General features: G+C 42.2%; 1 protein-coding gene across 7 annotated transcripts in view; it reads right to left on the bottom strand.

Annotated features, from left to right (window-relative positions):
• GATAD2A (GATA zinc finger domain containing 2A) overlaps positions 1–14,123 on the bottom strand; it is a 338,480-nt gene that overhangs the window by 106,854 nt on the left and 217,503 nt on the right. For all 7 annotated transcript variants that reach the window (XM_033954824.1, XM_033954823.1, XM_033954827.1 and 4 more), the window contains one exon: positions 9,526–9,797. In XM_033954824.1, coding sequence (XP_033810715.1) covers positions 9,526–9,788 — 263 coding nt within the window. In that variant the 5' untranslated portion in view covers positions 9,789–9,797. The remainder of the gene's footprint in view (positions 1–9,525; positions 9,798–14,123) is intronic.

Here is a 14,123-nt window from a genome sequence, read left to right as displayed (position 1 = left end):
CTGGAGTGCCTCTGCAATTAAACTTTGTAGGCTGGAGAGTTTGAACAACTTTCGAACTCTTAGGTCATCTCCAAGATTCAGGGCTGCCACCTGATTGTGATCAGCCCCCCTTCTCCCCCACCAGCTGAGATGATGAATCTCCAAGGGCTGAGGATCCTGAATTACAAATTAAAGGGATGGACTCCTAACCTTCGCCCTCTGAATCCCCCAGAGCTTGGATCCCTGTGACATCTGCATGGCTCCTTGGGATAGACCCTGCGTCTTTTGCTAAAAACCCTGGCGCTACCTCCGCTAAGCATCCATGGGGTTAGGTTGGCTTTGGAAACTTAAAAAGGCTTCATACATCATGTGTACGAATTTGGGAGTAAACCATTGCCCAGAGGATCCTGGCAGGGTCTCCCACACTGGCTTCTGGTGTTTGTTCACTGGCATGCAGCTGCGCTTTGCCAGCTGGCACGCAGCACTGGTCGCCGTACATGAAGAAGGACATGGTACTACTCGAAAGGGTCCAGAGAAGAGCGACTAAGATGGTTAAGGGGTTGGAGGAGCTGCCTTACAGCAAAAGATTAGAGAAACTGGGCCTCTTCTCCCTCGAAAAGAGGAGATTGAGAGGGGACATGATCGAAACATTCAAGGTACTGAAGGGGATAGACTTAGTAGATAAGGACAGGTTGTTCACCCTCTCCAAGGTAGGGAGAACAAGAGGGCACTCTCTAAAGTTGAAAGGGATAGATTCTGTACAAACATAAGGAAGTTCTTCACCCAGAGAGTGGTAGAAAGCTGGAACGCTCTTCGGGAGGCTGTTATAGGGAGGCTGTTATAGGGGAAAACACCCTTCAGGGATTCAAGACAAAGTTAAACAAGTTCCTGCTAGACCAGAGGGAGGTAACTATGAACGTATGTTAAACCTAAAAGAACTACGCTGGATGCATGAGTTAAATAGCTTGCAACCTAGAGGTTTGAATGAAATGAGTGACGGAATGGCTTTAGCTGAATGAGTGGGTTCGGTAGCCAAAGAAATCTTTTTGGGTTCCATTTAGGGTTTTTGCTTTTGCTCTCTAGTGATTGGGGTTTGTTCCAAGAGGCATGACACTTTAGGAAGAATGCTGCTGATTGGTGTGTGTTTTTTGACGTCATGGGGGTGGGATATAAATAGCTTGCAAGGAATGCCGCGGCCATATTTGAATGTTAGAACGGCCGCAGAATGGAATGGTGTAAGCCAACAGGTTGGTGTGTTTGGTTTTTATTGAATGGTATAGTTTTGTAAGTACACTATAAGGTAATCTGTGTGTTTTTTGGTGTAGTTGCAGCACTAGCCCCGTCCTGAAGAAGGCAAATGCGTTGGTGGGGAACAGTGCAGCCACACAGTTGATATATATAAGATAAGTGCATTATCCATTAGTGAATTTTTGAAAATGGAATGCTTTAATAATAAGATGAAGTTTTTATAAGCAAAAAAGATTAAGAAATATTTATAAAATTAATATGTTTAAAGAAAATTTTCATGACAAGTTACGAGTTGAACTATAAAATATAAAAAGAATAAAATATTAGGTTTGATATACACAGGGTGAACTCAGTGAGGAGTGCTGCTACGCTGATATCTTTCAGAGTAGCGTTCTGAGATATCCCCGGTGTCTATATATCAAAGTTTAGTTCTTTGCATTTGGAGTTATACATGGCAAGATAGCTGGTTTGCTTTGGACTGTTATTGCCAAATAGAGGCATTTCCAATAAATACAACTGCCAAAAGCAGGACAGAGGGGAAGGAGATACAGGATAAAAAGTAGAGTTCAGGCAGGACTCCTGGTTGATCACCAGGGCTTTTAGGAAGCCCATTCAGATACCACCTTCATATTGCCAAAGGAGGAAAAGCAATTCATGTGCAATATTGTATACTTAAGTGACAGCAGTATTCAATCTGACACTTTAGGCACAATCTTTTCAGTCATAAAGGTTTCATTCCCCCGCTCCTCTGAGCTGTCCAAGCTTTGGTGCCAAAAGAAAACCAAATTCTATTTTTAAATCTCATTTAGTATTGAATTGCTTTTGCTTCTTCATAAATATATTTGAAGACCACGTATCAACAAGGGATCCAAGAGGAAAAAGAACAAGGAACGGGTGTGGCTCACTGTAGCAGTGAAAGAAGCGATCAGAGATAAGAAGGCTTCGTTTAAAGAATGGAAAGGTCAAAAACGGACGAAAACTGGAAAAAGCACAAGCAACATCAAAGCAGGTGCCATAACGTGGTAAGAGGGGCCAAAAGGGACTACGAGGAAAAAATTGCCAAGGAGGCAAAAAACTTCAAGCCATTCTTTCAACACATTACGGGGAAACGACCCGCGAAGAAAGCAGTGGGGCTGCTGGATGACCATGGAATAAAGGGAGGACATGAAAAAGGACAAAGCTATCGCTGAAAAATTGAACATATTTTTTACGTCTGTGTTTATAGAAGAGGATATACGCAACATATCAGAAGCTGACAGGCTGTACCTAGGAAACAAAGACAGGAAACTAACTGGGTTGACAGTCAGTCTAGAAGAGGTATAAAGGCAGATTGACAGGCTTAAAAACAATAAATCCCCTGGACTGGATAGCATCCATCCGAGGGTAATCAAGGAACTGAAAGGGGCTATAGCTAAACTGCTTCAACTAATAACCAATCTGTCAATCAAATTGGGAAGGAGTCCGGAAGACTGGAAAGTGGTGAATGTTATGCCGATCTTCAAGAAAGGTTTGAGGGGAGATACGGGAAACTACAGGCCGGTGAGTCTGATCTCGGTACCGGAAAAGATGGTAGAGGCGCTGATAAAGGACCGCATCGTTGACCACCTTGACGGACACAATCTGATGAAGCACGGCTTCAGCAAAGGAAGATCTTGCTTGACAAACTTCCTGCAATTCTTCGAGGAAGTTAACAGGCAGATAGACAAAGGTGAGCTAGTCGACATTCTATATCTGGATTTTCAGTAGGTGTTCGACAAGGTCCCACCTGAACAACTACTTCAAAAAATTGCGAGCCATGGGATTGAGGGTGAAATACTCATGTGGATCAAAAACTGGTTGGCAGATAGAAAACAGAGTGGGGGTAAATGGACAATACTCGGACTGGTAAATTGTCACCAGTGGAGTGCCGCAGGGTTCGGTGCTTGGGCCCGTGCTCTTCAATATATTTATAAATGACCTGGAAATTGGAATGACGAGCGAGGTAATTAAATTTGCAGACGATAACGAAGTTATTCAGTGTAGTGAAGACGCAGGAGAATTGCGATGACCTGCAACAGGACATAAACACGCTCAAGATATGGGCTGCGACAAGGCAAATGAAGTTTAATGTGGATAAGTGTAAGGTGATGCATGTCAGTAACAAAAATCTTGTACACGAAAACAGGATGTCTGGTGCAGTACTCGGAGAGACCTCCCAGGAAAGAGACTTGGGAGTACTAGTAGACAAGTCAATGAAGCTGCCACGCAATGTGCGGCGGTGAAAAGAGTGAACAGAATGCTTGGAATGATTATGAAGGAGATCACGAACAGATCGGAGAAGGTTATCATGCCGCTGTACCGGGCTATGGTGTGACCCCACTGGTCCCCGTACTTGAAGGAGGACACGGTACTACTCAAAAGGGTCCCAAAGAGCGACTTAAAAGGTTAAGGAGCTGGAGGAGTCATACAGTGAGAGATTAGAGAAACAGGGCCTCTTCTCCCTTGAAAAGAAGAGACAGAGGGACATGAATGAAACGTTCAAGGTAATGAAGGGAATAGACTTAGTAGATAAAGACAGGTTGTTCACCCTCTACAAGGTAGGGAGAACGAGAGGGCACTCTCTAAAGTTAAAAGGGGATAGATTCCATACAAACGTAAGGAAGTTCTTCTTCACCCAGAGAGTGGTGGAAAACTGGAATACTCTTCATAGGGGAAAAACCCTCAAGGGATTCAAGACAAAGTTAGACAAGTTCCTGCTAGACCAGAACATACGCAGGTAAGGCTAGACTCAGTTATGGCTCTGGTTCTTGACCTAAGGGCTGCCGTGGGAGCGGACTGCTGGGCACGATGGACCACTGGTCTGACCCAGCAGCAGCAATTCTTATGTTCTAATAAAATAAATAAAAGCAGTTGGGTTCTGCCTCTCCAACTCTAGATTTAGGGTAGATAGAATAGGGGAAGAAAGGCATTTAAAATTGGCAGTCTCTGAAGTCAGAGAAACTGAAATGTGTCTTCTGGATGCACAAATAAGTTACACATACCAACAGTACACCCCCAAGTCACCAACTTAAATTACTCTTTCTGGGGGTGCAGCAGATTCTGTAGGAGTCTTTGGTACCTATGTGGAGGGTAAGAGATTTCAATTAGGCTAACAGTTTGAGCAGGCCAAGCGGAAAAAACTTTACTTCCAGTTTATTCCATTTGTAATCATTAACCAAATTGCTGCTTTAAGCCAAGATTCACTAAAAGGTGGAATCCCCCAACCCATACCAAACCTGTACAAAACATATAAGTGTGATGCAGCTATCAAAGAACTTACACAGTGATGCATGTAAGGGATCAAGACATTGTACTGCTGGAGCAATGTAACAAAGAGAAAAAAAAAATGAAGACCACTGGGCCTAGCAAGAAATTTGCTCCTAAATAAGTTACTCACCTAAAACAGCTTTTATTTACTAGCTGAGCCCAGCAAGCCTTAAACAAGGCTACTTTCATACGCCATACTAAGTCAGAACTATAGCCAGATATGCTGCATATATCAAAATTGGTGACATGAATATGAATACTAAGTACAAATAATATGTAAAGGGTTTAACATTCTCTCTTATCAACTATCTTGATGTATTACTTGTCATACACTCTAGTTTGGCTGTCTTGGCCCTTTCTTTTAGGTTTGAATTTTGCTAAAAGCAGCCACTTGACTATTGTAAAGGTGTATGCTCATGCTGTGGCTATTTTGCTTTTTACCAATCTTTTATTTTGTATATTATCTGCCATGTCCCTGAATAACAAGTAAGAGTCAAACTACCTCCCCCATTTTTGTGGCTTAATCAGTTCTCCTCAGTGGACATTGCTAACGTTACACACATATCATCCCCTCCTAATCCAACCACATTTTAGAAAAGGTGAAACATACAACTACTGTGAAAAACTGTGCTTGGTAAACACACATCATCTGACACTCTTATGCCACATGAAACAGTTTATAATACCCTATTAAGGCTCAAATGAGGCTGCATCTGAAGTTGGAGTAGGGGAGCCAGGAGTATCACCGAGGAGCTGCATACAGAACTCGAGAGGTTTATATGTACTCTGTGTAACAGACTATAAGAGAAAGGTGGAGCTCGCAGCTGATTATTTCTTAAATATGTGCTCATTTACTGTTTGGTTGGTAGGGGGTGGGTAGGTATATACGGTGCGTATATAAAGGGTTATGTTGTATTTTGTTTGGCACATGTTCTTGCACTTTGTAATTCAATAAATACATTTAAACATAAGAGAAAAGTGGAACCTTATATAGTCTAACCAATTTACTGAGGCATGTGCTTTTGAGGACCAGAGCCTACTTCATTGAACTGGATTCTGGTCCTCAAAGGCATACCTCAATAAATTAGTTAAGACTATAAGCCAGTTATAAAAACAAAGGGAGGTCTTGATAAGGAGAAATCAGGAAACATACATATATAGGCCCTCCAGACTTGATATCAAATCTACAAGTCCCACACACTTGAGAAGCCTGCTTCCTGTAGAAACTGTGCAAAAAACCCCTCAAAGCTAAAATCAGAACACTTTAATGGGAGAAAACTTGAATAAAAAGCCAAAATATTTTTGAACAATTAAAAGGAAAGAATATAAATCCTTTGATCATCATGAAAGAATTTTGCTTATTCTCATGCTCTGTAATGACATTTAGTCATACTTGTTAACTTCTTTTCTTTTAGTCCAGCCACATCAATCTGTACAAGTGGGTTGTCTCCCTTTCCTACCAGCAGATGAAGCGAGTCTGCACGTAGCATCTCAACTTGAGATTTGGATTTCAAGACTTCTCTCCACATTTGCCTAAGTTTGGTTCATTACATTTTGGATCCCTGAGGAAGGCGTGTTTAGCCAAAACACAGCCCGTGTTAGGTCCTCTCAAGATATATGTGGATTGAGTTTGTATCACTGTTACTGCTTTTATCAAGAAAATTTTGAATAAATTACAACCAAGGTCCGAGAACATTGTGTTTCCAAAGTCTCGTTTGTTTGAACAAGTTGCCAACTTGCAAATATCTTTGCCGTGAAACCACATGGGCCTCTGCTCACAAGACCACTTGCACATGGGTCAAATAGGCCCTTCAGAACAGGTTTTTTTTTTCCAATAAATGTATACTGCCTAAATAGCTGCTTTGATCCAGTGCTGTACTTTCTTTGGAAGCTGCCAGACCCTTGTGTGGTCCATGGAATAGCACAAAAATAGCCCAAGACACAAAATTGATTAGACTACTGCAAGTAGTGGATCAATACCCAATGCACATCCAGTTTGTGGAGCTTTACAGACTGTGTCCATTCTTCAAATACAAGAAGATGAACAGAGAAATCACCTTCAGTAGAAAAGCTGGGATAATGCAGATAGACACAGCTTCATTCAAAGAGGACAAGAACAGGTCCCTAAAAGACACAGCCTGTAATTTTGAGACCCCAAACGCCAAGGCGATGGTGACCAAAAAGATATTTCAAGGAGGACACCTGTAATGTCTCAAAGGACAGGCTCAGCAGGGCACTCAATATGAAGTTCAAACCCCACAAGGACAAACAACAGAGGTACAAAAAAAAAAAAAAAAAAAAAGGAGGGGGGGGGGGGGAAGAGTTGCAGCCACAACATGCCTGTGGAGCCAGCCTGTCTTCTGAAACTTAAGGACAGAGCTACTTTGACATTATGGCTCGAGACCATCTGGTCAAACACTGGCCTGCCCCCAGTGAGCTGAAAAGCTTTTGGGTTCATTTCCCACTTCCCTAGATCCAGAGTGGATCAGCTGTGAAAATCTGTTTGGACATAGTCCTAGCCTATAATGTGACCTGTAAGGTGTTTTTAAGATGCCTTTACACCTGGTGGTATAGAGCTACTGCCTCCAGGGTGCCCATCTGGCTCCTGTTCTCCTTCTGCTTGTTAACATATGCCACTGCCATGGTGTTGGCCAACATAATTTGCACCACCCTGTCCTGTAGAATGGACAGGATGCAACTGTGAAGAACAGAGGCCCTGAACCACTCATGTATTGTAGTGAGCCCTCCAGCCCCTGAGGTACATAAGAACATAAGCAATGCCTCCGCTGGGTCAGACCTGAGGTCCATCGTGCCCAGCAATCCGCTCACACGGCGGTCCAACAGGTCCAGGACCTGTGCAGTAATCCTCTATCCCCTTTTCCAGCAGGAAATTGTCCAATCCTTTCTTAAACCCCAGTACCATATTCTGCCCTATTATGTCCTCTGGAAGCTCATTCCAGGTATCTACCACACGTTGGGTAAAGAAGAACTTCCTAGCATTCGTTTTGAATCTGTCCCCTTTCAACTTTTCCGAATGCCCTCTTGGTTTGTATCTATGGTTACCACAATCTGCTGTGGGGAATCCAAAAGAGACTTCTCTAAACAGATGAGATTCAAGAGCCCACTAAGCAAACCTGTGGTGAAAGGGGAAGCCTGGCCTTGAAATCCTCAGACCTTGGGTACCTGTGCAACAATAGGGCCCCAATGGGCTTCATGTGCATGTGTGCTTACGGAGCAACTTCCAGGATTGCCACCAGAGGACCTGAAGACAGTTCCATGCCCTCAGAGCCTTTAAGGCAAGAGGTGGCTCAGCTGAAACTGAAGCTTGCACACCCATTCCTCCAGGAAAAACACTATCCCACAGGCAGTGTTGAATAAAACTCCTAGATATTCCAAATGTCTCTTGATTTGGTTCACAACCCATCCCAGGCTCTTCAGGAACCAAAATAACCTGCTGTCCTGGACTCCTCCAAGTTGGCTCCGATCAGTCAATTGTTGAGGTAGGGGTGCATTCTGATATCCTAGGAGCCCAACTGGGCATGACCTCCAAAGACCCTACATTCTCACTCAGGAGCAGAAGCATCATGCTCGAGGACCTACTTCATGAGGAGAATCATTCTGTGAGCAGGGCTCTTCCACTGACCCCAATGTGAGTTGATTGAGAAAATACAACCTACCCCCCTTCCGGGGGCTGTTGCATCTTCTCATGCAGCAACAGAGGAGAAGTTGAAAACTGTCCATCATTCCCAAACTCCTTAAGATTGTGGGTCAAGGTGTCTTAACTCTGCTTGGTTCCTTCTCCCCTCTCCCCCCAACACACTTACAGGTTTGTTCTCTCTCTCTCTTTTTTTAAACTATCTTTTCCTGATTAGAAGGAAAACAAAGCAAGCTGCGGGGTGCCTCCAGGGAAGGCAGGTAAGGGCTCCATGGAGACCAAGGCTCAATGTCACCCAGAGAGAACACTTAAGTTCTGGCTTTGAGCTGTGAAGTCATAGGTCCATGCTTGACTGTTCCAGTTAATTGGACAAGGGGTAGGAGTAAGGCAGTTAGGTTTGACCATAGGGCTAGGACAGAAAGCCTGTGCAATGGAGAGCTAGGCCTAGGACCAGCAACAGCCTAAAACAACCTTACCATCTGCTGAAGGTAGAGAAATACTGAAATGTTCCAGCAGGACACCAGCTTATATTTGATATCACTGGAAATTTCAGATCTCTACTTCCATTTTCTAGTAGGAAAGGGATACAACCCATCTGTACAGATTGATGTGACTGAAATGATAAAGAAATCACTTTTTTCGTCCATCAATTTTCTTTCCATAAGTATTAACTCATCAAAATCTGGAAACCTAAAGCCTCCGACAGTGCTGCACTACCTTGGTCCAACAACTGGTGGGAGGCTATTACTTTGTAGAGCATTCTTTCTGCTTCCATTCCCCCCAAGGATGAACCCCCTTCATGCTATGTTCATTCTCCTTCATCTAGGGCTGGAGGTATAGTCACAAGACTTAAGATTCCCTTTTCCTCCTAATTTCCTGTTCTACAGCCAATCCTCCAAACTAAACGAAATACAGCACAAAAGACAAAAAAATCCTTAATATTCCTTAATTGCTACAAATGACAACTCAAAAAGCAATGTGGAAAATATTGGTAGGTTTTCAACAATCTTTCTTTTCCAACTCACATGCCAGGTTGATAACGTCACTCAACAATCACAATGCAGAATCCTATTTAAACAATTGTGGTGTTACCAAAAAATAATTATTTTGCTCCTGGGTTGCTCTTTTTGCTCTGAGGAATCCAGGTAATGAGCTAACCACGATTCAAGTCCAACTAGTTATCATATAGTTGTTAAGTGGGAGTAAAAGGCATTTTAGCATCATTAAGAGTTATGTAATTTCAACCCAGGACTATGAAGTGTTCTTTCAACCCGAGACATTTTTAAGACAGGTGCATCTGGTACATGCTCGGAAGCATTCCAGGTAAAATCCTGGCCAAAGTGGTACTCAGCTCTCACCTTTTTGAAGTGCTCATGTCCACAGGTTCATCTCCTGTCTGTACTTCCAATTTAATGGTTGCCTTTACTTCTCCTCCTTTTAATAATCCTTGGACTTTACCCACACCAAGCTCCGTCTTTAATTTAAGATCCCCTTCTGTTTTCATATCTGCCATTGGCAATATTTTGTCTATTTTGATTTTTTTATTGTCCACATCATTTTGGGTGATTTCTCGCTCCAAAGCTCGCTTCTGACTCCGAGTCCGGCATGCTTCCTCTGTCATTGTGGGGTTCTGGCAAAGGAAAGAGACAGAACATTGTTATCCTAAGGATCAAGTCATAAAAAGGTACTTAAAACACAAAATGAATGCTATTACATGTCATATCCCTAGTTAAAAACCTGCCTGATCAGTACTGGGACTGCATGTTGCCATGGGATGCCCTCCTAGAGAATGACATGGGGACAGAATTTGTCACCGGCCCTGTGGATAACCGCAGGAAACCAGCCCTGTCATTCTTTAAGGAGAGAGGGAAGAATCAGAGTATGAATGGGCACAACCACTGACCCTAAAAAGCCTTGCACTGAAGAACGCTGATGTAGAAATACTGAGGTTGAGATAGACACTAAAGAATCACATGGGATGGTTTCCTGCAGTTATCCGCAGAAACGGGGACGAAGAGAAAATCTCCTGGATAGGATCCTTGCTTTTCATTCTAGCTGGGCCTGTAGGTGCACCGAAGGCCCATTCTTAATTCTCATGAGTATGTCAAGATTCTACCAACTCTCAAACAAAGTGGGCTGAGTAGCTCTCAAATTGATAACAGACCAGGCTACCAATGAGGGGATAGATTTAGGGGTGTAGCCACAGGGGAGGCCTTGGGGGCCCATGCCCCCCATTCTTTGAGACCGGTAAGAGGTAAGGTTGCCTTGAGAGCTAACGCAGGAGAACTGCAGCAGCATGTGAGGATGGGGAAAGTGCACAAGACACATCAGGAGGAGAGAAGGGAGAAATATACAAGACCTTAGTAGTTGAAAGAGGTAAAAAGAACTGCATGACTACCTGCGAGGGGGGGTAGAGGAGGAATGTGTTGTCCCCCCTCAGACTACCCCTGGCACCCCCCTCTCCAAACTGAAGAGCTGGTTATACTACAGTCTTTAGCACTTCATTTTTAGGCATGATCCAACAGCAACTTCCAGTAGCAAATCATTTGCTTTGAATTTTGACTTGATATTATTCTAACACAGGTTTAAGATCAGGCTTATTTTAAAAAAGGACTAAAAGCAAAAAAACAAACAAACAAATCTTGGTTTGTAAGGAGGGTGTGGATAATAGTAGCCGACAAATGATTTTCTGCACTGCTTCTTGGAGTACTGATCTCCTCCCATGGTTTCCAGTAACACCTATATGCTAACGACTCGCAGACCTACCTCTCCGCACCAGACATCTCTACTGCAACCCAGACCTGAGTCTCAGCCTGTCTGTCCGACATTGCTGCCTGAATGTCTTACTGCCATCTAAAACTGAATATGGCTAAAACAGAGCTGCTCCTCTTCCTGCCTAAATCCACCTCTCTGCATCCACTCACGCCCCCCCCCCCCCCATGGACAATTCTCATCCGTCCTGTCTGCTCACAATCTCAGGGTCATCTTTGACTTCTTCCTCTCCTTCTCCACCCAGATACAACAGATTGCTAAAACTTGCCGCTTCTTCTCTATAATATTACCAAAATCTGACCTTTTCTCTCTGAGCACACTACCAAAACCCTTATCCACACCTTCACCATCTCACTAGATTACTGCAATTCGCTATTCTCAGGTCTTCTGCTCTGCCATATTTCTTCCCTTCAATCTGTCCAGAATTTGGCTGCACAACATTCTGTGTGTGCAGCTATATTCACATTACCCCTTTCCTAAAGTCACTTCATTGGCTTCCCATCCATTTCCGAATACAATTCTTTTTTTTTATTTTTTTTTTTATAATTCTTTATTCATTTTTAAACTTTCAGCAAGTGCACAATATATGTAATACATAGATTTACTAACATCACTTGATAAATCTATCAAGATCATAACAAAGGTATATATATCTAAACCCTTCTTCCCTCCTCCCTTTCCATACAATTATTTAATTGTCAAATTTCTTTTTTACATTTTTATTATTATTATTTTTTTTTTCATTTATATAAACCCTCCCCTTTCCCTTCCAATCATAAATAATGTTAAGAAAATGGTGTTTATTCATTACAAAACAATGTCAATGGCCCCCATATTTCATTAACCCTTTTATAATTTCCACTTTATAAATTCAAACTCCTCTTACTGTCCTACAAATGTATTCACTCAGCTGCTACTCATTACTTCTCTCCCCCCCAAACAAACTCTGCTCAACTATCCTGCTCTTCCTCTGCCAACTCTAGACTTTGTCCTGTCTTGCTGCACCTTATGCCTGGAAAGCAAAGTTACATTACATTAGTGATTTCTATTCCGCCTTTACCTTGCGGTTCAAGGTGGATTACATAAGAATTGTTGTGGAAATAAGAGGTACATATTTTGTTACGATATTAAGAAGTACTTAAGGAATAGGTTGAACATTTTCTAATTTGCTAAGGAGTAGTTGGAATTGCAGGAGGTGTTTGGAACATGTTTGGTTGTGTTATATTGGTTTTATGTATTTTTTGAAGAGTAGGGTTTTTGGTTTTTTTTTTAAGGTTTTGTAGTCTGTGGTCGAAGTCAGCAGATTGATGAGTTGTCGGTCCAGTTTCGCTGCTCTGGTGGCCAGTAGGTTATCATACATTTTTCTTTGTTGTCCCAGAAAAGAACATAATGGAACCAGATTCCAATGGTTTAGACAGGAATCGGACCAAGAGATCTACCCCTAACAGTAGGTCCCACACTAGAGGAGGGTCTCTTATTGGAGACCGAAGGTGATACTACTGTTCATAAAACGAGAGAGTGTGATTAGAGACCAGTATCTGAGATATCCAGAAGGCATAAGAGAATGAAGTCAAGTGGACAATGAAGAGGAAAAACTATTGGTGAACTTGCACCCGGATGGAATAAATGTACCCATGTAAACTGAGAGGACTTGTCAGTATGTTTAACAGACTGCGGAGATTGGAATGTAAGAAATGGCTGTTCTGCTGAAAAATAAGAGAGGAATGGTCTTCTATGGGAAATAGCGAAGCGTCCTGAAGGTTCCGCAGGCAAATGTTTCTTCCTTTTTTTTTTTAAGTACTGGATGTTCTTAGAATATCAGATTAGATAGGCAGTACAGAAAAATTGTTTGGAACTGGCCCTGTTACTAAAGTAATTTACCAGCTAATCATCATGGAGATGGGGCAGTGCCAATGCTCCTAAAAATGAGCTCAGAACCAGCTGGTATGAGGTTAGCTCAGCAGTTCCTGAGAAGCTTATAAGAGTACATGCTGGCATAAAATGGCAGTAGTCTGGTGAAACTTATGTTCTCAGCTGAAGTATTGTTCAAGATAGTGCACTGTGCAGAAGTAGCTGTAATCCTTAATGCACTTCATTGCTAAAGACAGAGATATAGATAAAGGGACCTGCGCAGCCTATGGTAAATTTTGTAGACTGAAAGGGACGTAGCTGTGCAGAGGAGGATAGGTGAGGTTATACCATGTGAAACTGAAATTTTTAATTTTTTTCTCAAGTGTATGTCACATAACCACTTGTTTGTTTATTTTTTATACATATTTGAGTATTCAGAAGGTATGCAGACTTTCCCTGGCAGTGTGAGGTTTGAGAGTTCAGCATGGATCTTCATTTAACAATGAAGGGATGTAAAAATGTGAAGTGAGGAGAAGGTAGCTGATTCACAGTTGATCTAAGAGGGAATGAAACATAGATGATTTCTCGAAGATATGATTGGTGGCATGTAAGGTGCGCAGGAACGATAGCATCTTCTAGCCCTGTAACAGAGATCTACTGGTGAAAAGCATGGAAAGCCCGCTAGGATTGAATGAGGGAAAGGAACGCCAAGGTAATTCTGTGGGGATGTGAGCAACCACAGTGACCAATGAGAATCCGTTAAGTGCAACATGTGATAAAAACTGGATCTGAAACAAGGGTACAAGTGCTCTGATCCAGCGCACCAATGTAAAAATAGAAAAAATTAGCTATGAAAATATATGTACACATAAGTGTGGAAAATCCTCCAAAGTGCTGAGGGCTCAGACTGAGGTAGTAAATAGAAGAGATGAAAGCTAATGTAGTACATTGCAAGTTGATCAAATTAAAATTAATTCAGAATGTCAAAGGCATGTCCTGCAAAAAGAGTAAACCACATCAAAGAAAGCACAGAAAGTATATGCCACTGTAAAGAAGTTTGAGAGAAACAAAACCCTGTGTTCAACTGAATAGAGCAACTAAAGAAAGTGAAGCTATCCAGTAGCCATGCCCTATTCTTGAGGTATGGGCTATAAGCTGTGGTAAAGAAAAAACATAGCTGGGTTTTTTTTTCTATGTATTGAGGCACTGCTATCCATCACCACTCTGAAAAAGATTGGAGTAAAGATAGGGAAGTGCATTCATTATATATTGAACAGCAACATATTGTACTTGCGTTGAGAGAGAATACTGCAAACTATCTGTTTTGAAAATG

Source organism: Geotrypetes seraphini, chromosome 8 (assembly GCF_902459505.1).
Source record: "Geotrypetes seraphini chromosome 8, aGeoSer1.1, whole genome shotgun sequence".
Lineage (NCBI taxonomy): Eukaryota > Metazoa > Chordata > Amphibia > Gymnophiona > Dermophiidae > Geotrypetes > Geotrypetes seraphini.
Note: the sequence above shows the minus strand (reverse complement) of the source record. Positions and strands in the feature narration are given on the sequence as shown.